The sequence below is a fragment of the Typopeltis vanoorti genome, chromosome 20, assembly GCF_054136105.1.
Source record: "Typopeltis vanoorti isolate ZY-2024b chromosome 20, IOZ_Tvanoo_1.0, whole genome shotgun sequence".
Lineage (NCBI taxonomy): Eukaryota > Metazoa > Arthropoda > Arachnida > Uropygi > Thelyphonidae > Typopeltis > Typopeltis vanoorti.
The window spans coordinates 23,238,871-23,262,693 of record NC_143568.1 but is presented as its reverse complement, the minus strand read 5'-3'; the positions used below and the strand labels follow the sequence as shown (position 1 = coordinate 23,262,693).

The 23,823-nt window shown below is 34.7% G+C and overlaps 1 protein-coding gene across 3 annotated transcripts in view; it reads left to right on the top strand.

The window, feature by feature from the left end:
- ArfGAP1 (ADP-ribosylation factor GTPase-activating protein 1) overlaps nt 1-23,823 on the top strand; it is a 320,099-nt gene that overhangs the window by 64,674 nt on the left and 231,602 nt on the right. For all 3 annotated transcript variants that reach the window (XM_090409895.1, XM_090409893.1, XM_090409894.1), the window contains 2 exons: nt 7,500-7,696; nt 18,185-18,262. In XM_090409895.1, the coding sequence (XP_090266021.1) occupies nt 7,500-7,696; nt 18,185-18,262 (275 nt within the window). The remainder of the gene's footprint in view (nt 1-7,499; nt 7,697-18,184; nt 18,263-23,823) is intronic.

Genomic DNA, 23,823 nt, shown 5'->3' with positions numbered 1-23,823 from the left:
TATGTGTTAGAAAGGATCCAGAAAAGATATTGGCTAAGGTGATAACTGATTTTTGGAATGTTAACTATGAAGACAGATTGAAGGATTGCAGATTTCAAAAGTCTTATGAATAGGAGGAAAAGAGGGGATATGATCGAGAAAATTTAAGTTGGTAAGGAGTTTTTACCAGGTTAATATGGAAGAAATATTTCATAAAATATGAGAAGGAGATAGAATAAGGAGAAATCCCTGGAAACTGTATAAGGAGGATGTGAGCAAGGGAGTAACAAGCAAGTTCTTTGCATGGAGACTAGAATGCATTGCCTGATAGTATGGTGAATGCATATACAGCAAATCAGTTTAAAGCACAGTTTGATTCGCTTTGTGCATGTCATACCTACCACCATGAATCTTTTGACTCCATGGAAGCCTACCACCACTAATACAAATGTCTGTATTTGTTATTTAGCAGGATCCTGCCAGTTTTAGTCTTCTTTATCTTGGTAACACTAGTTATGTTTATGTGGTACTTCTCTAATGTGCTCTCTCTTCATTAAATGCATTATTTAATGTGTTTAAATCTTCTTCTTCTTCTGCAGCTTTTCCCACTTAAGTAAGGTCGCTGTTTGTAGTGAGTCTCGTACACAACCACCTGTCTTGGGCTGCAGCCACATCCAATTTCTTCATCCTCAAGTCCTCCTCCACTATCTCCCTCCATCTCTTCTTTGGCTGCCTGCGCTTCTTCCTTCCCTGCATGACCTTTCTTCCCACATACTTTTCCTCCCTCCTCATCACATGACCAAACCATCTCAACCTTGCCTCCTGTATCTTTGCTTCTAAGTTCGTAACTTTCACCGTTCCCCTTACATAGTCATTTCTCAGACGATCCTTTCTGGTCACACCGCACATCCACTTAAGCATTCTCATCTCTGCTACCTCCATCCTTCTGATGTTATTTTTCCTCAAGGCCACAGTTTCCATAGCATGTCTCACTACTGTCTTGTAGATTTTGCCTTTTAGATTGATCGCCATCCTCTTATCGCATAGCACTCCAGCCATCTCTCTCTCTCTCCAGTTCCTCCATTCCTGCTTGTATCCTACTTCCTTCTCAGCCTCACCATCCTCTTTCATTGTTGAATCTAAGTATATAAAGTCACTGACCTTCCTGATGACATTTCCTTCCAGCTCCAGAACTGTCTCCTGGCTGCCATCCACTTTGCAACACATATACTCTGTCTTACTTCCGCTCAGTCTCATATCTCTCTCTCTTCCAGTACTTTCCTCCAACATTCCAATTTAGCTGCCACTTCTTCTCTTAATTCTGCACACAGCATGATGTCATCTGCATACAACATAGTCCAAGGCACATCTTCTCTCACCTCCTCTGTCACCATCTCCATCACAATATTAAACAGGAACGGACTTAATGCTGACCCTTGATGCAAGCCAACTGTCACTGGAAAACTTTCTGTCTCTCCCAGGCAGGTCTGAACTCCTGTCTTCATATTTCTGTACATCTCCTGCACCAGCCTGACATATTTCTCTGGTACCTTCTTCACCCTCAGACACCTCCAGACTTCTTGCCTTGGCACTCTATCATACGCCTTCCCCAGATCAGTAAATACCAGATGTAGCTCCCGTTGCTTCTCTCAAAACTTTTCCATCATCTGCTGTAAGCCAAAGATAGCATCTGTCGTCAATTGACCAGGCAAGAAGCCAAATTGCTCCTTTGCAATTCCACCTCCTTCCTAGTCTTACATCAAGAACCCTCTCTAGGATTTTCGTTGTGTGGGACATCAACTTTATTCCTTTGTAATTCTTAGTCTTGTGCATTCCCTTTACTCTTGTAGATGGGGACAAGAGTACTTTCCCTCCATTCCTCGGGTATATTTTCATGTTGACAAACTTTTATTAATAGGTTCCACAGCTGGTCAATTCCTTCCCCCCAGTGCCTTCCATGCCTCCACTGGGATCCTGGCAGGGCCCACCGATTTTCCATTCTTCATTCCCTTTATGGTCTCCATCACTTCCACTCTGCTAATGTTCTGCACCATCCCCTCATAAGGCTCCCCAACTTCTCCATGAGTCCTTGCATTTTCTTCATTCAAAAGCCCTTCAAAGTATATTCTTCATCTGTTTCTTATATCCACATCCCTCCTTAATACCCTTCCTCCAGAGTCTTTGATCTTCCTCACATGTACAATGTCCTTTGATGCCTTATTTCTACATTTTGCCAATCAATAAATCTTTCTCTGTCCTTCCTTTGTTTCTAATTGATCATAAAGGTCTTGATATGCCATGGCCTTTGTCTGTGGAACAACTCTCTTGGCTACTTGCTTTTTCTCTCTGTACTCCTCTCTATCCTCCACTCTTGACTCGTCCCACTTCTTCTTTGTCTTCCTCTTAGCTGTCACTGCTTCTTGTACATTATTATTCCACCACCAAAGCTCCTCCTGCTTTCTAATCTTAAATAACTGAAATGTTTTACTATAGTTTCTTCATTGAGAATGCAGGTGTTTACATTGTTTTTGTCTATTTTAATGGTTTTTGTTTATTGCTAATTTACGTCATTTCTGTTATAGCAGTTATTCAGTTCATTTAAAGAATCCTGAAGACTTGCATCAGATTTATTTAGGAGCATAACATTATCTGCATTATGTGGCAAGTTGAATATATTTCATATCAGGTTTAATGCCTCTTTCCTTTATATAATGATGTGTGTAGATGATAATTATTAGTGTAAATAGTGGGTACCATTTCCTTACACCCAATTTTATATCAAACATCTTCCTGTATCTCCTACATTTCTGACTGCTGACTTAAAACAAATATAAACATTGTTTAATATAATGTCCTATTTTTATCATTAGCTTTTCAAAACATTTCTCTTGGCACCTTGGCATGTGCCTTTTCCTCATCTTCAAAACTTAAATATAGATCCTTGTTTATATTCCAATGATTTCTTAATTTTTTTGTCTTAAAGTGAAAATCTGATTCTTACAACCCCTAATTTGCCCGAATGTAGCCTGTTCTAAGTTTCTCTTACACAGTTTTCCTTAATCTCTCTCTCTCTCTTTGAGCATGCTTGCATAAATCTTACCTAGAATACTCAATGGGGGAATTCTTCAGTGATTGATTTAGTTTTATATGCCTTTTGAGAATTCTTCACTACTATGAGCTGTACTCCAATCTTTCAGAATTTAACCTTTTGTCTAGGACATTTTTCTAAGTTATACAGTGAGCCAATGTGCATCTTTTATACTACCATATTTTAGCAGTTATGATCAATTTCATCTATTTCAGTTGTCTTTCCACATTTCAATTTTATGATTTTTTTTCTACCTCAAGGATTGATATACAATCCTGAATGCATTTCTCTTAAATTTTTATATACCATAGTTCTGTCACTGTTTATTTCATTTAAAGTAATTACTCCGGGTATCTAGAAATCTTAGTTTTCATATTATCTTTATCATGTTTAATTTCTCTTTCCTCCATTTCTAAGCTTTTCTACAGCCTGCAGACCTTTTTTTATCTCCTTCACGATATTTATATTCTATATTCTTACCAAAATTTTTCTGTGACTTGTTTAGGCTACTTCTTAAATGTTGCTTTCATCTTTTCTTCAAGGATTAGGCATTTGCCTGTTCTGGCTTCACTTATCTTTCCATCTTGCAGCTGGTCTTCCTCTCTTTCTCTTTCCCTTTGGTAGCTGATATCTTTCCATCCTAAATAGATGTTCTCTCTATATTCTCTCTATATTCCTTATTCCTTGGTCTTTTCATTTGTCATAAATATCTAGTTCTTTTCTGATGTCTTCATTTCTTATATGGTCCAATTTTGTGCATCCTTTAATTGTTCTTAAAAATCTCATCTCTGCAGCTTGTATTTTACTTTCATCTTTCTTTTTTTACAGCCCATGTTTCCCACCATATAATAGATTGGGAGTGACAATTACTTCATGAAATTTTAGTTGAGTTTCTTGTCTTGTTTTTTTATTCAGTGTTCTTTTAATTATTCTACAGATTTTTCTAAAATTTCTTTTTTTTTTTTCCATCTATATCTTTACCTTTTAGATATGTTATTATGCAGCCTAAATAATTAAACTGTCATCTGTTCTATTATTTTATTTTCTATAATTATTTTTGATCTAACATGATCTCGATTTTAAATACGATGACTTTTGTTTTCTTTTTTGAAATTTTTAAATTGTGTGTTCGCTTATTTTGTTTAATTCATAAACTGATTTTTGAAGGTCATCTTCATTGTCTTGTAATATAATCTGATCATCTGCATATAGCATTGTATTGATCACAGTGTTCTTCTGGTTAACTGGATACTTTGTTTTATTGTTGTTTTCCATATTTTAATAATCTAATCAATATATATATATATATATTAAATAGAGTTGGAGATAAGCTACATCCCTGTCTGACACCCTAATTTATTTCAATCTCTTTTGCTAATTTATTACCTAACTGTATTTTTGTATCTTTATATAAACTCTGTATAGCTTGTACCAAATATAATAATAAATATCCTTGTAATTTGTTGTTTATAGATATTCTTGTTTTTTCATTATATTCCATAGTTTTTTCTGTGTATTTTATCAAAAGCTTTTTTGTAATCTACGAAGGCCATATGAGTCTCTAAATTCTATTCTCGTCTTTTTTTCAAATAATTTGTTGTTCAATAATAATAATAATCATAATAATAAACAAATAATTTGTATTGAACAAATTATTATTTGTTTATTATTTTTATTATTATTATTATTATTTCCTGACGTTCTTATTTTTTTCTATATTCTTTTATGGTATCAGCTGGCTTACTTGTTAGGAGCTTTTGATATTCTTTCTTCCTTTCCAGGACTGCCTCTTTAACTTCTTGAGTTCATCATGTAGTTTGGATTTTTCTGTCCTTTCAAACCACTTCACCAACACTACATGCTTCCTTGGCTGAACCAGTTCAGTTTCTGAGATTTACAAAAGTCTTTCATTTTTTTTTTTTTTTCTACTAATATATCTGTATTTGTGTTAGCTTATCTGTGACAGCTACACAACTTTAATTCTTGTAATACTTATTTCACCAGCCACTCTCCATCTAAAGAACCTTCTCCTCACTCCTCTGCTCACACCCTCTTTATACAGTTTCCAGCAGTGGCCTCTTGTTCTACCCCCATCTCCCGTTGTATGAAAAATTTCTTCCATGTCAACCTGATAACAACCCCTGAGTAGCTTATATGTCGCAATCATACCCCACCCATCTTCTTCCTATTCACGATGTTTTTCAACTTATATTCTCTTAATTTGTCCTCGTACTTCACATTCCAAAGAGCACTGATAACCTTTATGAATCTTCTCTGGACTCTTTCCAACATATGCTTGTCACAATGAAAACCTGGCAGCCAAATCTGTGCACAATAATCCATTTTAGGCCTTATACAATAGCATCATAGCCTCTATTTCTGCAAGGCAGGGTCCTTTGCATCATTGCTATTATTTACAACTTGTGCAATGTGGTCCCTGAATTTTAGGTCTTTGTCCACCATCACTCCTAGATCTCTCATCTCCTCTACTTCCTTTTAAGTTTCCTGCATAAGAATTGCTATTTCTTTTCAATGTGATAATTTTTATCCTACCCAAAACTGTTGATGACTTTGTATTTTAATTCATTTGTATACACTTGTGTCCTGAATCAGCTTGAAGATATCACTATTAACAATAACATAGTATGATTTTTCTCATTTCTTGTGCCTTTTTTTTCATATGAATTTGTGCACATCTTTATGTGAGAATATTCTATTAATAGTACATGCCCTGAACAGAAATCCAGTAAGTACTTATTATTATTATTAGCTATGTATTTTTCTTCAAATTTTTCAAAAATATTTTTATATGTCTGATATTCATTTCCTACTCTGATTTTTTAGATCTCCAACAAGTTCTCTGAAATATCTAAATACTAAATTTGAGCTCATTATATTCACTAAGGGAGATAATTCAGTGTTGTTTATGTAGTAACTGGAAGTTTTTTACCTAGAGCTAGTGATTACAACTTTCTTTATAGATCTTATTAATACTATTAGTCATGATTAAATAGTAATATTAACTCCAGTTTTTTACCATTGCTAACTGATTTGCAAATTGACTTGTGCTAAAATATGTGATGTGTATTACATATTATACACCAAATAACAAAATATTAATTTTATATATCAGACCTAAAGCATCATATGATGGCAAATAGTAAAGAAGAGAAAAATAGAAACTGTTGGTATGTTTTTTGAACAGCTGAAGATCATAGACCTTGGAAAATTCTGAGAACAAGAATTTTCCAAAGAACAGAGGTAGATGAAAAAAAGAAAGAGAAATTGATTTGGTTGGTTAGAAGCTGGAAAGTGAATGAATGTTGGCCAGCAGTTGTTTATGTGTTTATGGTTTGAAGGAATGGTGGAAGTCTGTATAGCAGAACATTGCCTTTGAAAATACTTATAGAAAATACTTAATTATTTCTTATATTTATACGAAATGCTTATAAAGCAGAAACAGAACATCTGTGAGAAAGTGACTGGAGTGAATCTGTGTAAAGAGTCATTAGTAAGCTGGATTGCTATTTGTGGATAGAATCTTGCATTTTAGGAAGATTTTTTGCATTTCACCTCATGTATATATATAGATAGATAGATAGATTTATTTTTTAAATATTTTGGTCAAGTTTGATAATATATTTAATTATTATTTAAAACAATAAGAATGCTATATAACTCTAAGCATCTAAATATCTAAACAGAGGCGTAGCTAGGGGGGGGCAGTCTGTCCCGGGCGGCACTTTGAACCTTTTTTGAACTTTTGCAATTAATTCTAAAATACAATCTCGAGAACTCATTTCAAAATATTATAATGTTACTGTGAATTTTCCTCACATTTGCTGTAAATGTTGCTAGTTGTGAGAGGAATTTTTTTAAATAAAATTGATTAAGAATTACCTACATTACTATGAAATAGACTTTGCCAATGTCATCAATTTTGCTAACTGAAAAGCAAGAAAAATAACATTTTAGAATGTTGAAATTAAAGTTTTACTTCAAAAACAAACGTAGTGTTTTAATTTTTTTCCCTATACGTCATTTTGACTTTTTGTAATATTTTTGGTGTTTATTAAGAGGTGACAAACTCGGGGACCACCCTGGACGGCAAAAACTCTAGCTACACCACTGTATCTAAACTGTAGGTTTTACACAGTATGGTTCATTTGCAAGCTGTATTGCTTTTTGCAGATAGAATCTAGCATTTTAGGAAGATTTTTGGCATTTCACCTCATATATATATATATATATATATATATATATATATATAAACAGATAGATAGATTTTTTAAATATTTTGGTCAAGTTTGAATTATTATTTAAAAAAATAAGAATTCTATATAACTCTAAGCATCTAAATATCTAAACTAGGTTTTACACAGTATGGTCAAAGTTCTCTTTCTCTCTTCCTCTCTTCCATTTCTTTTGTCAGATAGCTACAGAAGCCCAAGGTAAATCATGGTCAGCTGAAACATCCTCAGCAAGGAATTATGTTTCACATGTAATTCCAAAAATTTCTTCTAATACTAGTCTCAAGTCACATGGATCTAGTGGTAGTCTCCATTCTCAAGGATCAAATAGCAACAATTCCCATGAAAATTGGGATAACACAGGAAGTAGTTATCAAAGGTAATGTATGTTTATTGTAATTATTATCATTTCTTGATATATACAGGGTGTTCGGGATAAATTTGACAGTTTCGTGAGGAAAAAGAAAATCTTCTTTGTATCTATTAAATTTAATGAATTGACAAAAAAACATTACAGGCAGAGTTAATTACAATACTATCAACAAGATTTACTCAAAATAACCACCATTAGCATCGATCACAGCTTCAATTCTGCTTCGGAACCTCGAACAAGCTGATGCTACAGTCTCCCTGGGAAGGGCCGCAAAAACTGTTTTAATTTTATCCATTAACTGGGCTTTTGTATTACTGGAAGTGCGATTGGTGTCTTTTTCAACTGCGCCCCATACAAAATAATCCATGGGGTTAAGGTCTGGGGAGTTTGGAGGCCAAACATTTGGACTGGTGAAGTCGTAGAAATTTTCAGACAACCATTTTTGACTTTTCCCAGAGGTGTGGCAAGGGGCCGAATCCTGCTGCCATACATACGGCCTACCATTGGCTACCCTTGTTATCCAGGGCTTGACTACAGTTAGCAACTCCACGAACAAAGCCCGAATTCCAATGCCAGGGTTCTTCAACACCTGTTCCTGCAGATTTGCGAGGAATTCTGCTGTACGAACGCAATCAGATCGTCTGCTAGGGATCTTTCTTCTTGCTACATCCTCGTAGTCACCATTGCAAGTCTCTAGTTCATGCCTGATTGTTTTTACTGTATTCAGGGAGCATTGGGCAGCAGTCGTAATATCCTTATTTTGATGGCGGGCACGAATCATCATGATACAAGTTATTCTCTTCCATGATTCAGGTGGGTTCCAGCTATCCATCCTTTCTGACATCTTGTATATGAATGAAGAAGGGTCCAAACTTTTAAATGAAGAGAAGTGTGTGTTAATACATGTAACTTACGGAAAAATATAATTAATTATAAATATGTCAAATTTATCCCGAACACCCTGTATATATATCTCAAGGAGTGCAGGATGCTATGATAGTTCTGCATAATTAAGTTTATATTGCGCTTATATTATTTTTGACTTCCTATCAATAGTTTTCTTCCAGATTACTTATTTGTGAGGTCTCCGGTATTGTTTTAGAGATATATATGTAATTGCTAAAGTCTTTAGGATTCTTTAATTAAACTGAATAACTGTTTTAAACAAAACAGTTTTGTTAAAATATTTTGGCTTTCTAAGTCACTGCTAACTGCATCAGTCCACCTATATCTTAGTCTTATGTTGGGTTTTACCTACCATTTACACAGCTATTTTGTTAATCTCCCCCCCCCCCTCATTTGGTTTAAGTAACCATACCATCTTAGATATATAGCTCTGGTCATGTATTCATCAGTGGTTCTGCCACTAGTGCTTTCTGTTCGCTTCCCTAGTTTTCTTTATAATGTGTAGTCTCCAGTTTTTGATGAGTTATATTATTTTTAATTACCTTCAGAACCATGAGTCTAAATCATTCTGTAGGTTCTCTGTTGAAAATGAAGTTTTCAACAGAAAACTTCATTTTCAGCACGCACACACACTGCAATTTCTCTTCCATTTTGTTTTTTCTCAAATTTCTCTCCTAGTTTATTTTTCCTGATTTGTATAGATGTTAAAACAGTTATTCTTATTCAGTTTAGTTAAAGGATCCTAAAGACATCAGCAATTATATATGCCTAAATACAATTTATTTTGGCACTTTATGCAGATGATGTTAAAACATTATCTGTATAAAGCAAAAGTACTTAAGTTTAATATCTCCAATTTCATAGTAAGTTTAATGCTACTTTCTTTCATAATATTAATCCACATATGATGAACAACAGTACACAAAGCTTATATACACACACACATACATGCATACATACGAGGCGTGACAATTTAATTTTTGAGTTCCTTTATCACATTATGTTGGATATCAGCGATGTTAGAAAATCTTCATCCTTTTAGTGCTGTCTTTAATTTTGAAAACAGCCAGAAATCACAGGGAGCTAAGTCGGGTGAATAAGCCTGATAACCTAATTCAGGAATCAATTTTTTGGCCAGAAACACTCTCATGATGGGCACACTATGGCTTGGCACATTGTTGTGATGGATAATCCACTTGGCAGGCCACAATTGAGGTCTTTTTCTCCAAACAGAATCTCGTAATCATTTCAGCACCTCTAAATAGCATTGTTGGTTGACTGTTTGCCTTTGTTCAAGGAATTCATAGTGAACTGTGAACTATCCCTTTGTGATCAAAGAAACACACCAGTATAATCTTGAACTGTGAACGTGACATACTTCCTTTTTTCAGATGTAGGGAACTTGGTGTTTTCCACCGAGTTCCCTACATCTTTTATTTCCATTTTAGTAGCAGTTTTGAAAATCGGCAAAACTGCTACTAAAATGCTGGAGCTGTTGAAAGGTGCATGTGGTGTGGATGCTCTGAAAAGTTCAAGTGTCTTTGAGTGGCATAAGAGATTCACATGTGGTCAAGAAGATGTGAACAATGACCCCAGAAGTGGGCAGCTAAAAAACAAAAATCATGGATGCAAATGTGAACAGAGTGTGAGATTTGGTATGGTCTGACAGACGATTAAGTGTGCGATTAATGGCTGATGAATTGCAAATAAATCAAGAAAGAGTCAGGGTAATTTTTTTGATGTTAACATGCTGCTCCAAATTTCGATCACATATTTTTATGCCAAATTTTACATGCAGATCGCTATTGTTTTTGCAATAGCCAACTAGCAAATGGCTCTATCAGCTTGAGGTTTATGCACACATTAGTTAAAAGATATACAAACACGATTACTCACGCGACTCCGATTAAATCACCACACGGGTGACACTACGTGTGTGTGTGTGTGTGTGTGTGTGTGTGTGTGTGTGTGTGTGTGTAACGCGCGCGCACACACACACAAATATTTGAACAGCTTTTCTCATATCCTTTTCGAAATCTAAAAAAAAAATTAAATAGAAATTCTTGTTATATTCCAATGAATTTTGAAGTATTTAACTTAAAGTCAAAATCTTCTCCTAACAACCTTAATTAGCCTGAAGTATTATTATTGTTTAGGACCTCCATAGAGACACAAGACTCATTGTGGGAGTCTCATCTTAGACAATACAAAATCTATCATACAATTCCTTAAACTTGTTCACTGTTTCCACTCTCACCACCTGTCAGGCAATATGTTCCATGGTTTAATCACCTTTCATACAAAAAGCTACTTCCCACTCTCTTACCACTTTCATTTACATCTTCCAGGGATTCCTTCCCCCTTATCCTTTCTCCTTTCCTTGTTCTACCATATGAAAGATCTCACAGTGTAAAACTGGGTAGTTATAACTAACCAGTTCAAAGTTACTTATAACCAGCTCTCAGTAGCTTAAATGTCTCAATCATGTCACCTCTTCATCTTCTGTGCACTAAACTCTGCAGTTCTGCATGCCCTCAGTTTATTCTAAGTAACATTGTATACAGTCCTGACCATTTTTGTTTTCAACCTTTGAACCTTGTCCAAGGTTGATTTATCCCCTTCAAATCCTGTTGACCAGATCTGAGCATAACAGTCCAGATGTGGTCTGATCAGAACCATTTTGTTTCTTTCCAGATTTCTCTTCCATATTCTTTCCTACCCATTTTTCACATGCACTTTCATAAATCTTAATTAAGCTCACGAATTTTTCTTTAATTCTTTTTCAGTATATTCCAGTTTTCTTATCATAGAAGGTTCACATGATAAAAACTATTGTTTTTTCCCAAATTTCTCTTCCATAATCATTCCTACCCTTTTTCACATCTTTTATAAATCTTAATTCAACTCACAAATTTCTTTTTAATTCTTTTTCAGTATATTTCAGTTTCCTTATCATAGAAGGTCCCATAGAGGAAGGCCATGCAAACAATTTTGGCAATACATATGTGAAACCATCAATAGCCTGAACTGTAAAACTCCATCTGACATCTACCAGTTAGCTCAAGATGGAGAGACTCGGAAGACCATAATTTGCAATCTTTAATTTTTAATGCAAATCTCTTTTCCCTTTTCAATTGTATCGTATTGTAAATAAACTATGATGATGATATTATGAGACTCAAAAATAGAATGACTTGATTAAAAAGAAGTATGATGAAAATTAAAGATGTTTTGAACACATTAGAAAGTTTTATTTATAACATGAAATGAAAACTGATAACAAACTGAAGATAGAATAAGAATGGAAAAGTTTCAAGGATGTTTTTAAAGATGCTGCCTATGACTTCATTCCCAAGAAGACACAAACTAGAAGAAAACCATGCAAGTGTGAAAGAATAATAAATTTGTTCAACAATACCAATAGCCATAATCACTCTAAACATTCAATTGCTTTCTCACTGGTGATGCTGGTTGTTGTTCATCCTCTGTGCATTCAGGCCACAATCTTTAAGTTGTTTCTTCTTTCATAGAGCAATACACTGCCAGTCTCTTCCTTTTATTGTTTATCATTATAAAAATGCCAAGTAGTTTGAACAGTTTGTTTTTGTATATTGTAGGTTACATTATTGTTTCCAGTTTCCTTATCCAAATGTTTCACTTAATAATTACTGAAACACTTTTTATAAATATGAAAACATTCATTCATTTTCCATTCTATATTTATTCCATTTTCATTTCTCCTTTCTGATAATCTAAGCTTTGTTTTTCCAAGATGGGCGACAAGACTGTTCCAGGGAAGAATAAAGCATATCACACAGCTGGTTTAATTGAAATTGATGCAAAAAAAAAAAAAAGAAGTGGTAAATGCAAATCTTCTCTTGTTACTCTCCTTTGAAGTCTTGAATTAGTGATATTGATAAATGTGATTCTGATGTTCCAAACACATGAATTCAGAATTGACCCCTCTTCTGTGTTACCTTTTTGTTCTTTCTTGGTTTCCAACCTGCAGCTTGAAAATTATTCCATATTCACCTTATACCTAAGAATGATAACAGATCTTTGCTATCAATATTAATGGAGAAAACCATTAACAGCCAACTTCTATGCTATGAAGTAAATGATAACCAGTGTGGATTCTCTCACTGCCATTCAACAAAGAATATTTTTATTTATGTTACTCACTTACAGACAAATGTCATGGAAGAATTTGGAGAGTATCAAGTAGTTGCTGTTGATATCCCTAAGTCATTTCATTATGTTTGATACATAGCTGTATTAAGTAAGCTCCATTTATATGGTCTCTCTTCTGACTTGTGCTACTTGGATGTGAATGTTGTGTCTGATTGCACATTATGCATGATGGTGAATGGGTCTTCATCCTTAAACTTTTCAACTTTCAACTCCAGCTTGCTACAATAAAACTTGGTCTCCAAACTATTCTTCAATGGGGACTTGAATAACATTTTTAATTTTAATGCTAGTAACAACTTAGTCCTGTCGTATTGTTTTTTTTTTTTTTTCAAAAAAAAAAAAAAAAGATAAAAGATAAATAAATAAAAAGATCTTTCCAGTCCTATTTTGATAACATTTAAATCTTTAGACATGACAGCATGTCTGTCTTCAGTCTTTCTTGGCATAAGTATATTATAAATATTACCTCCTCTTCATCCATTAAATTAGGTTTCCTCACTTTTGATAAGGTTTGCTGGATTTTGCCTGGACTAAGTTTTAATAAGATTGCTGGATATTTGACAAGGATGGTGGTGTACGTTTCTTCCTGAATACAGAAAAATGAAGGTTTCCATCAGGCTGACAGTGAATAAGAGATCTTGGAAGCAAATATAATGTCATTTTCTAATTCTAGAGTAAGCTGTATCCAAGGATGAATAGCATTGAGATTAGTAAAGATGTCCTGAAATTCAGATATAGGATCTTACCAAACTACAAAATTATACCATACTCAGGTCAGATACCTATGTACTATACCTGGATTGGATATTATGGAGAAGAAGTTATATAGACTAAACACAGTCATTGATGAAGTTTCCTTTTGTGATGATGAAGCTAAAAGAGAATTACTACCATGACTACCCTCCTAGATTATATATGGTCTTCCTAAAATTCACACACCAAATGCTCTGTTGCAACTTGTAATTGACTGCACTGGTTTTCCTTGTTACAAAATCACTAAACATCTCTCCAGTTTATTGTTTTCTATCGCAAACAAATTCATAACTTTTATTAAATCCAGTCTATATTTTAAAGATAAAAGCTCAAAAATTCATTTCCATCTGAATGATTTCTTGGTCTTGATATTGTAGTGTGCGCGGTTAGCCTAGTGGCTATGCACTTCGCAACCATATGCCTGGGGAAGGAGTGTCCTAGGTTCGATTCTTGTTGACGACGTGAGGAGCATAAGGATCTCCTTCAGCCATAGCCAGTTTAGCCAGTCTTGGGTGTAGTCAGCAGGGTTTTTCTCCCCAGTTTATCTGGGGTTTTTCATCCCACAAAAAGGGAAACCGACTCCATGTGCACACTACAATATCAAGACCTAGTCTTGATATTGTAGTGTGCACGGTTAGCCTAGTGGCTATGCACTTCACAACCATATGCCTGGGGAAAGAGTGTCCTAGGTTCGATTCTTGTTGACGACGTGAGGAGCATAAGGATCTCCTTCAGCCATAGCCAGTTTAGCCAGTCTTGGGTGTAGTCAGCAGGGTTTTTCTCCCCAGTTTATCTGGGGGGTTTTCATCCCACAAAAAGGGAAACGGACTCCATGAACACACATGGATACAGTCATAAATATCGCCCTTAGGGGATACAGCAGAGGAGGCGAACCCGGCTGCATTAATACACCAGTAACCCCTCATTAGGAGGGAACTCAACTCATCCTAGATGGATGAGAAGGATAGGATATTGTAATAGTCTTCCCAAATGTTCCTTTAAACAAAAATTTGGAATTGCTCTGACAAGACTTTTCTTCAACCATCATTTGGCTTTTTGATTTCATCATCCAGTCAGGTTGCTTCATGTCAGAATAAATTTTACCAAGAAATAGAGGGTACATCCATTGATATTCCTCTTTCTTCTACCTTAGTAAATTAACAATTTGAATGTTTCTTTATGATATCCAACCTAGACCTACTGTATGGTACAGATATGATTATTATTATATTATATTATAAGGTGCCTCCATGGAGTCAAAAGACTCATCGCAGGAGACCCAACATTGACATACTAACCATTATTCACACAATACCTGTCATACTTTCCCTTTAACTCATTCATAGACGAAGCATTCACAGCCACCTCTTGCAACACATTCCACTAATTTACAACCCTCCAAGCAAAAAATCTGGTTCTAACACCTTTGTTAACCACACTCTTGCACAATCTCCAGGGATGGCCCCTCGTTTTCTCTCCTTTCTTTCACTGGTCTTTTAAAAATGTTATCAGTATCAATCCTATAAAACCCTTTTAATAATTTATGTCTCTGTCATATCTCCTCTCTTACATCTATCAACTAGTTTTTGAAGCATACGGACCTTCAATCTATCCTCGTAGGAAACATCCCACAGGCCTGCAACAATTTTTGTAACCCGCCTCTGAATCCTCTCCACCATTTCCTCATCATCAAGAAATCCAGGTGATCAGATCTGTTCACAATAGTCCAAATGAGGTCTTATTAATGTCTTATAAAGTGGGAACAATCACTTCCTTATCCCTGCTTGTCAGTGTGTTCTTCAATAACCATGTAATTGGATGTGAAGTTTTGGCAACCCTTGCAGTATGCCCTCGAAACTTAAGTTCTCTGTCCACAGTATGTCAAGTCCTTAGCCTCATCAACTTCTTGCAGTTTAATTCCATTAATATAGTAAACAGCATGTGATCTCATCCTTCCGAAGTGCATCACCTTACACTTGGCCACGTTAAACTGGCAGCCATTTAGTTTAGCCCAAACCGTTAGCCTATTTAAGTCATTCTGCAAGATATCCGCATCATCTGAATTGACTATCACTCTTCCCAGTTTTGCATCATCAGCAAACAAGTGGATGTTTCCTTTCAAAGTATTCCCAATATCATTGATGTACAAATTAAATAATACAGGACCAAGCACTGAGTTCTGAGGCACACCACTGGTCACCTGCCTTCTACTGGACTCCGCTCCACTACAAACCATTCTTTGATATGTATCCACTAGCCACCCTCTAATCCAAATCACTAGCCTTTGATCCATACCCATCAGCTCCAATTTAATTAACAGGGTCCCATGAGGAATCTTGTCAAATACCTTTGCAAAGTCCAGCAGGATCACTGAATAAGGATTTCCTTTATCCAACTCCATTGTTACCTTATTATAGAAAGTGAGCAAATTACTAAGGCAAGATCTACCTTTCACAAAACCATGTTGCCCGTTATAAAGTATCATATTGCTGTCCACCCAGTCCTGAATTCTAATTTTTATCAATTTCTCCAAAACCTTAACCACTCCCGATATACTGATTGGTCTATAATTTGCTACCTCAATCCTGATCCTCTTAAAAAAAAAAAAAAAAAGCAGCTCCTACTCTCTATCCATGTACACTTCAACTTCAAACTTATTGAACAAATTTTTATCATCCTCTTTCATTCTATCTACTTTCATGCTTTCATATAGTTCTCCCCATACATTTTCCCAAGGAACTATGAACTTCTACTGTTCAAGAAAGATGGCTGAAAATTCCTTCAATCTTCATAATCAGTTGCCCACATACAGCACTCTTGTGTTATAGGTTTCATCTTTCTGCATCGATATAAAAAATCATGAAAGAAAAAACATCGCAATGAATATTAATAAAGAGACCTCAGAATAAGTTTTTTTTTTTTTTTTTAGTCACTTTTGTAATCCCAGAAGGAGAGCAGAAATATTTTGCTCATATTGGATACCAAAAAGTCTCCTAGTCCTGATGGTATTTCTCTGGTTATTCTGAAAGTCTGTGCTCCAGAGTTGACTCCCACTCTATGCTGCCTATTTACACTTTCTTATTCCACTGCTGTCTATCCTGCAGTCTGGTTGTGTATGGAAATTAGTCCATATACAACCTATTCCTAAGAAGGGTGACAAATCTTTACCTTCACTCCACTTTCCACCTCACCTCAATTCTTTCTAAAGTAATGGAAAGAACCATCAACACTCATATTGTCTGTTATCTAATAAATGACAGACAATATGGATTCCATCATTGCTGATCAACAGGAGATCTACTAACCTACATCATCTCTGTACAGACACCTTGGAAAGGTTTGGCAAATCTGAAGTGGTTTCCCTTGATACCTCCAAGGCTTTTGACTGAGTCTGACACAAAGGTCAGACTCAGTAAACTCCCATCGATCCTCATTCGGTCAGCCTTCCTGACTTCTGCAATTGGATAGCCAGCTTTCTGACTAGACGTTCACTTTGATTGATGGTGGATGGCTCCTTATCTTCTAACTATACAACTAATACTGAAGTCCCATAAGGCTCTGTTTTTTGACCCATCCTCTTCCTTCTATAAATGATCTCCTCCAGCTAACTACCAATCCTGTACACAGTTTTGTTGATAACAGCACGCTGCACTCCTTTTCATTTGACAAACCTTGCAAATACAACCTGCAGAATTCTAACCTCTACTACCTTAAATTCTGATCTTCAAAGCATTCATCAGTGAGGTTGGATAACCATGCTAATTTCAGTGCTAGCAAAACATACTCTTTATTTCCCACAAAAAAAAAAAGAAAAAAAAAAGAACCCTTTTTCTTCTTGTCTTACCCTTGACAATATCCAAATCTATAGTCAAGAAGAGATTTACCTTCTTGTGATAACCCTAACCTCAAAGTTCTCTCACTCTTTCGGCACAACATATCATGCCTCCTCTGTATCCAAAAAAGTTAGGTTTTTTTCTTTTGCTTGAGGTATTACTTAAACTTCAAGCAGCTCCTAATCCTGTAAAAAAAAAAAAAAAAAAAAAAAAAAAAAAAAAAAAAAAATCCCTCTTACTGTTGACTACCACTCCCACATCTGTGATGGTGCTCTTAAGAGCTTCCTAAAATGCTTGATTCTATACAGAAAAGGGCAGTCAGATTAATTGATGATCCTTCTCTTACTTATAAACTGCTCATTTTCACATAGGCATTCAGTTTCTGCAGTCTGCATCCCCTATAAATACTTCTCTGGTTGCTGTTTAGCAGAATTGGTATCAATGATCTCCCATCCTTTGTCAAATTTATCCAAACACATGCATCAGCCAATCACTCCAAACACACAGAATAAATTTCTCTTCCACTTCACTCATCCCCTTCATTGTTGACCTCTGGAACAGCCTGCCATCTTGTGTTTCCCAATGAATACAATCTACAACTGTTCAATACAAATGTCAACAAGTTCCTTATTGCCCATCCGTGGTGCTAGTGTACTGTAGGTTGACCAACTTTTCGTAGATTAAAAAAAAATAATAATAAACAAATAAAATAAATATAAAACCTTTTATGTAACTCCTGTAAAATCATGTGATAATCATGTGAGTGATTTTCTACATGCAAAATGTATGCATATTTTGTCTTCTTTTTCAGCTATTCTGAATTCAATAATTCTTATCAAAAGGATGTTTTTTTTACAAAAAAACAGGAAGAAAATTCTTTGAGACCAGAGTAAATATTTCATTTATTTATTTATTTATTATTTTTTATGTTAATTCTATTAAAAGTTGAATATTTTTGAGATAAAAATATTTTCAGTTATTCCATAACCAAGCACTAAAGTGTGTGGAATTAAACATAATAACCTACTGTTAAAAATAAAATAGTTATTATTTTCTGATGTACAGATATTATTATAGTATTCAATTATTGCAATTAGTATTTAATGACTAGTTTCTTAACAACGTTATTTATTTATTTATTTATTTTTATTTATTTGTTTTATTATTATTATTTTGTTCCTAAAGCGGTCATTTGTTACTTGCTGATTTGATCATTTCTTATTTTTTATGTTCTTATTTTTGATAATCTGAAGCACTCATGATTGTAGCAACTCACCTTTGTCTTGGTCTTCTTCTTGATCTTTTTTTTTTTCCTGCCATTTTTTAGGGAAAAAAAACCTGCTTTTCTGATCGACCATCTCCAATTCTATTTAAAAGTGTACTATATCTTGTAATGGTTCCGTTTGCTTGTCCATGAACTGATAATACCTGATTTTCTGATATCTTCATTTTGGGTGCATTTTGAAAAATACTTAAGCATTGATTAGATTTTAAATTTAAAAAAAATCATTAAAATGGAAATAGACAACAGAATAAACAAAGCTAGTGGGGAGTCAACTGAATAATTTTTTATGGAATTAGAGAGAAATAGTCAAAACACTGAACTAGCTGTATATAAGACAGTGTTCAAACTAATTTTAATTTATAGATCAGAGCAGGGTTACAAATAAAACATTTGACCAAAGACGGGACAGCAGATATAAGGGTTCTGGAAAGGTTAGAATCCCACAATGGACATGGATTTGTGATTGTCTAGGTGGGAGATGAATTTTATGGCCCAGTTTGAGGAATCCTCCCCTCCTTCATGTTTGGTCCCGATAGTCAGGAAACCCTGTAAAAATAAATAAAAATACAAAAAAACATGAATAAAATCAATAAAAATAGGAGAAAATCCTTACCCACAATACAAATGTATTATAGGTTTACCAGAATCTTTTGTGGGCATGAGTCACAAATTAAGAAAGAAAAAGAAACTTGACATTGTTAGCAATCAGGTCGGATATGGTCACTTGAATAGAATGTAAGAGGAAAAGTTAGCAAAAGAGACATTTGCTACCAGGATACAAGAAAGAAGACCCTAATCTGGGTAGATTGATGAAGCAAGAAATGCCTCAGAAGACCAAAATATAAGTTCTGACAATATTGCAGTCCTTAAAGATAAGACTAATCTGTTCAGGAAAAATCTTCAGTGTTAAGTCAGTAACCATATAAACTCTTCATGTAGTATTATTTTAATATAAATTTAGTTTAATCCCTTATCCAAGTGTGAGCAAACAAAGTTTGCACCTGAAAGTATCTTCAGGACTGGGGTAAGGTGGTACAACACTGGGCAACTCGTTGCGAAGGTGGAGCAAGCTAACATATCACTCCTATCTCAGTATCTCCCATAATGCAAAACACATCTTCTTGTGGATATGTATAATATTATGCATTAAGGGAAGGGCCACTACCCAGACTAGTTTCGAGCTTTATTGAGGTCTCTTCAGTGGGAGCCAGGCCCAAGTGGAGATACCAGGCAGAAGCATTAGCAAGGTCATCTCTACCTATAGGAGTTGCCAAACGGTGTGCCACCTTTTTATTAAATTACTCTGGATTTAGAGAAAGATGTTGAAAGTTTATTTTTCACTTGGTTAGAGTATAATAAATTTAGTTTAATCCTTTATCCAAGTGTGAGCAAACAAAGTTTGCACCTGAAAGTATATTCAGGACTGGGGCAAGGTGGTACAACACCGGGCAACTCGTTGCAAAGGTGGAGCAAGCTAACATCACTCCTATCTCAGTATCTCCCATTATGCAAAACACATCTCCTTGCAAATATGTATAATGTTATGCATTAAGGGAAGGGCCACTAACCAGACTAGTTTCGACCTTTATTGAGGGTCTCCTTATACAACTTCCAGAGATCATCACTGGAAGTTGTATAAGGAGGGTGTGAGCAGTGGGGGGGAGGGAAGAAGAAGCAGGTTTTTTGCATGCAGAGTTGTGAATGCCTTGCCTGAGAGTGTGATGTCTGCAGAGAATTTGAGTGTGTTTAAGGCACAGTATGATGAGTTGTATGTATGACAAAAGGACCTCCTAGATGAGTCTTTGATTCCATGGGGTCTTGGGATAATAATAATGTGATAGATGTTATAGAACATCTGTAACATCTACAGACAAATAAACAAAAGAAATCTAACAGATTATTATAATCATCAGTAAACTCCCTGATATGTAACCATCAACATGTATAGAAGATATTAAAATAATGTTGAAAGTTTATTAAAAGTAAACAGTGAGGAGATGTCAAAGCTTACCAATATGTGTGTGTTATTTAAGGTTAGATTTTCTATTAGGGTTTTAAAATGAGTAGACTTTTTTATATAGGATGTGGAAAGTCCAATGAGGGGGGGGGGGGTTAGAGAGTTGGCCAGCTGTTTTGACAGTTTGTAGCATTAGTGGCATTTACTATAGGTCTTAGTGGGGAAAACATTTTGAAATCATATATTGCAACAATTTTTCTCTGAGTGGAATTTGGGATTTAGAAAGCATGCACCCACACGCATTCATGTGATTGCATGCACACGCACAGAAATGTTCATGTTTTTTATCTATAATGTTTGTTTTCACAATGAAAATATAAACAAGCAAAAATTTCATCTCCGAACGATTTCAATTTATATTTTATATAAACAAGAGCTTGGTGGTCTGGCTCTTGGTATGAAACTTGTCAGCTATTTCAAACATCCTTGATTTGTATCCTATCTTAATCTACAAATATGCAGACTACACTTTTAAATGGTGTATGCTATTATAGCAAATCAGAGAAATGAAGATGATATATTCAGGATCCCAGTTAGATTTGGTTGTGGAAACTTTCATTTGTTAAGAGGTCAGCAGCCTTGAGTTATCATTTCAAGGTTGACACTCTCTAAGGTGTGCATATACTCAAGGATCAAGACATGTTGACTAACATATATGTGTTTCTGTCATATTGAATGACATGTATAACTGTTCTGAGTGCCACTTATTTTAACATGTGTGATGTGGAATTTAGTCTTTACTTTCTCTTAGTAAATGTTGTGCATAAAAGTATGCACAGCATTTATGGAATGTAGTTGTTTGTTTATTGTTGCACAAAGGACAGACTTCATGATTTTAATTACCATCACAGCTGCAATGTCTTCCCATTGCTTAATCAGAACAGACTACTTTTGTTGTGTTTGTGTGTATGGCAAAGCAACGTTAAAATTTCTGAAACACTCACAACATTTAAAATGCTTATAAGTTGTATGGATTCCATAAGTTGAAATCATTCTGTAAGTTGTACTTCTAGATGTAAAATGGGAGATTGAGGACCTGAACCCTCAACATATATAGTAGGGTGCACAGTATTTCAAGGAATAGTTAAAAGCTACAAGTTTGTTTGTATAATTTGCTATCCCATTGTTATGGAAAGAGACTGGAGATCTTGCAGGTGATTGCACATCTGTTTATAACAAATATCTCTAGCTTTTCTGCAAAGTTGAAACGTATAATAATATATTTATCAGTAGTGAGATGAGTACTTTGTAATAATACATTGCTAGTTCTTAATCAAATGAGGTACTTACATAACTGATTGCTGAAAATAATGAGCTTATTTCATGAACATATAATTCTCACTTTCTGATCTGTTAGCAAAACTGTCTTTATTCACAGTGGATTATGGAAGAGTTCAACTTAGGCAGAGTTAAATACCTTGTGTGAGATAAACAAGAATTATATCAAAACACAAGCAGAGATCTTAGTCTAATTTGCAAGGCTTGGAACTTTGTTAAGAGGATATCATAGTAATTTCACAAAAAAAAACAACAAAATTTAGATTTTTTTTTTTTTTTCTGTGAGTGGTCATTTTATATTTTGTAATGATGTTAGTAGATTGATGGAAATGCCGAGGAGAAAACATGATCCTGAAGCTAGTTCATCATGCTAGAAATAAATATCTCTCTATTCCATTAGTACATGTTATCCATACGAAAGGCATCCTGTAACATTGTGTTTACTTTTTAAATATGTAATCTTGATTAATATGAGTGGAACATTTGAGGTGAATTTGAAGTGATAGCATATAACAGACAGGAGCCAAGCTTAATGAAATCTTTTTTTTTTTTTTTTTGTCAAGTTTGACTATCATTATCACATGAAATAATGATCAGACAGAGTTTAATGCCATGGGATAAAAGCACTTCATGTTCCTCCCCTGGGAATTCAGAAATGTTCTTCTGCCACTACTACACAATTCAGGCTAATGAAAATTTTCATTAAGGCTCTAAATAAGAATAATAATGGTTTCTTCATGTGGAATCAGTATTTTTTATCATAATACAATTATTTAACTAATGAAATGAAGAGCCAAAAGGCTTCACTTTGGCAATGTAAAAATTATTTAAATTAAGGGGATATTTAATCACCCATTATTTCAAAGCCGAATAAGAAACTCTAAGATAGAAATCAAAGAGTTTCATGCCGAATATAGCAAGCTGCAAAAGTTCGGAGAGTCCAAGCGTAAGCAAACACCTGGGTAGTACAATACCAGGCAACTCGCAGTAAAGGTGGATAAAACTAGGATCACTATTCTTAGTATTAACCCTAATGTAAAACTCATTCCCTAGGACAGGGTTTCTCAAACTTTTTCTGCGACGGAACACTTCACAAATTCTGAAAGTTTCATGGAACACCTTGGTTATTTTGTAATGTATTAATTAATAATTGGTAATTTAGCTGATTTTTATGATTTAATAATTAATTAATTAAACATCAATTAAAGTTTGATTTAATTGATGTTTTAATTGATTTAATTAAAGCATCAATAAACCATCAAAATTAATTTGTGCTGATTTTCATTGACATATCCTATTCTGATCACCAAATATATTTATAATATTATTATGAGTACTTACGAGTGAATGCAGACTTTTTCTCCTGTGTGCTGGTAGTTTTCTCCTCCTTTTGTGCATCCTGGAGTAGGCTTGAGATGGATGACTCACTATCTGTTCCATCACAAACACCTTCAATAAAAGATTTCTTAATGCCAAAATTAAACAAAGCGCCTTGTCTCTTATTCATATTAGAATTTAAATCTGTATTCCTATTACTATAAAAAAAATCATGACACTTCGGTTTCAGAACAAGCACTTACATACTGCAATACGAACTTGCGAAGAAAGTATTCAGTATTACTAGATCTGAGAACCAGATACCAGACTACCTTGATCTTCAATTTCAGTGGAAAAATTTTCTTTATACTTCCTTGCTGATTGGTCACCAACATTTGCAACACAGATGGTATTTCGTTCAGTTTAAGCTGCCCAGTGTTGTAATCAGCTTGCAGGCAATTTTTATGATCAGTCATAAATGGCAGTATTCTCTTTCCTGATTGTTGAAAGATTTTGATGTGTGAAAATTAACGATAATTCATGAATATTTCCA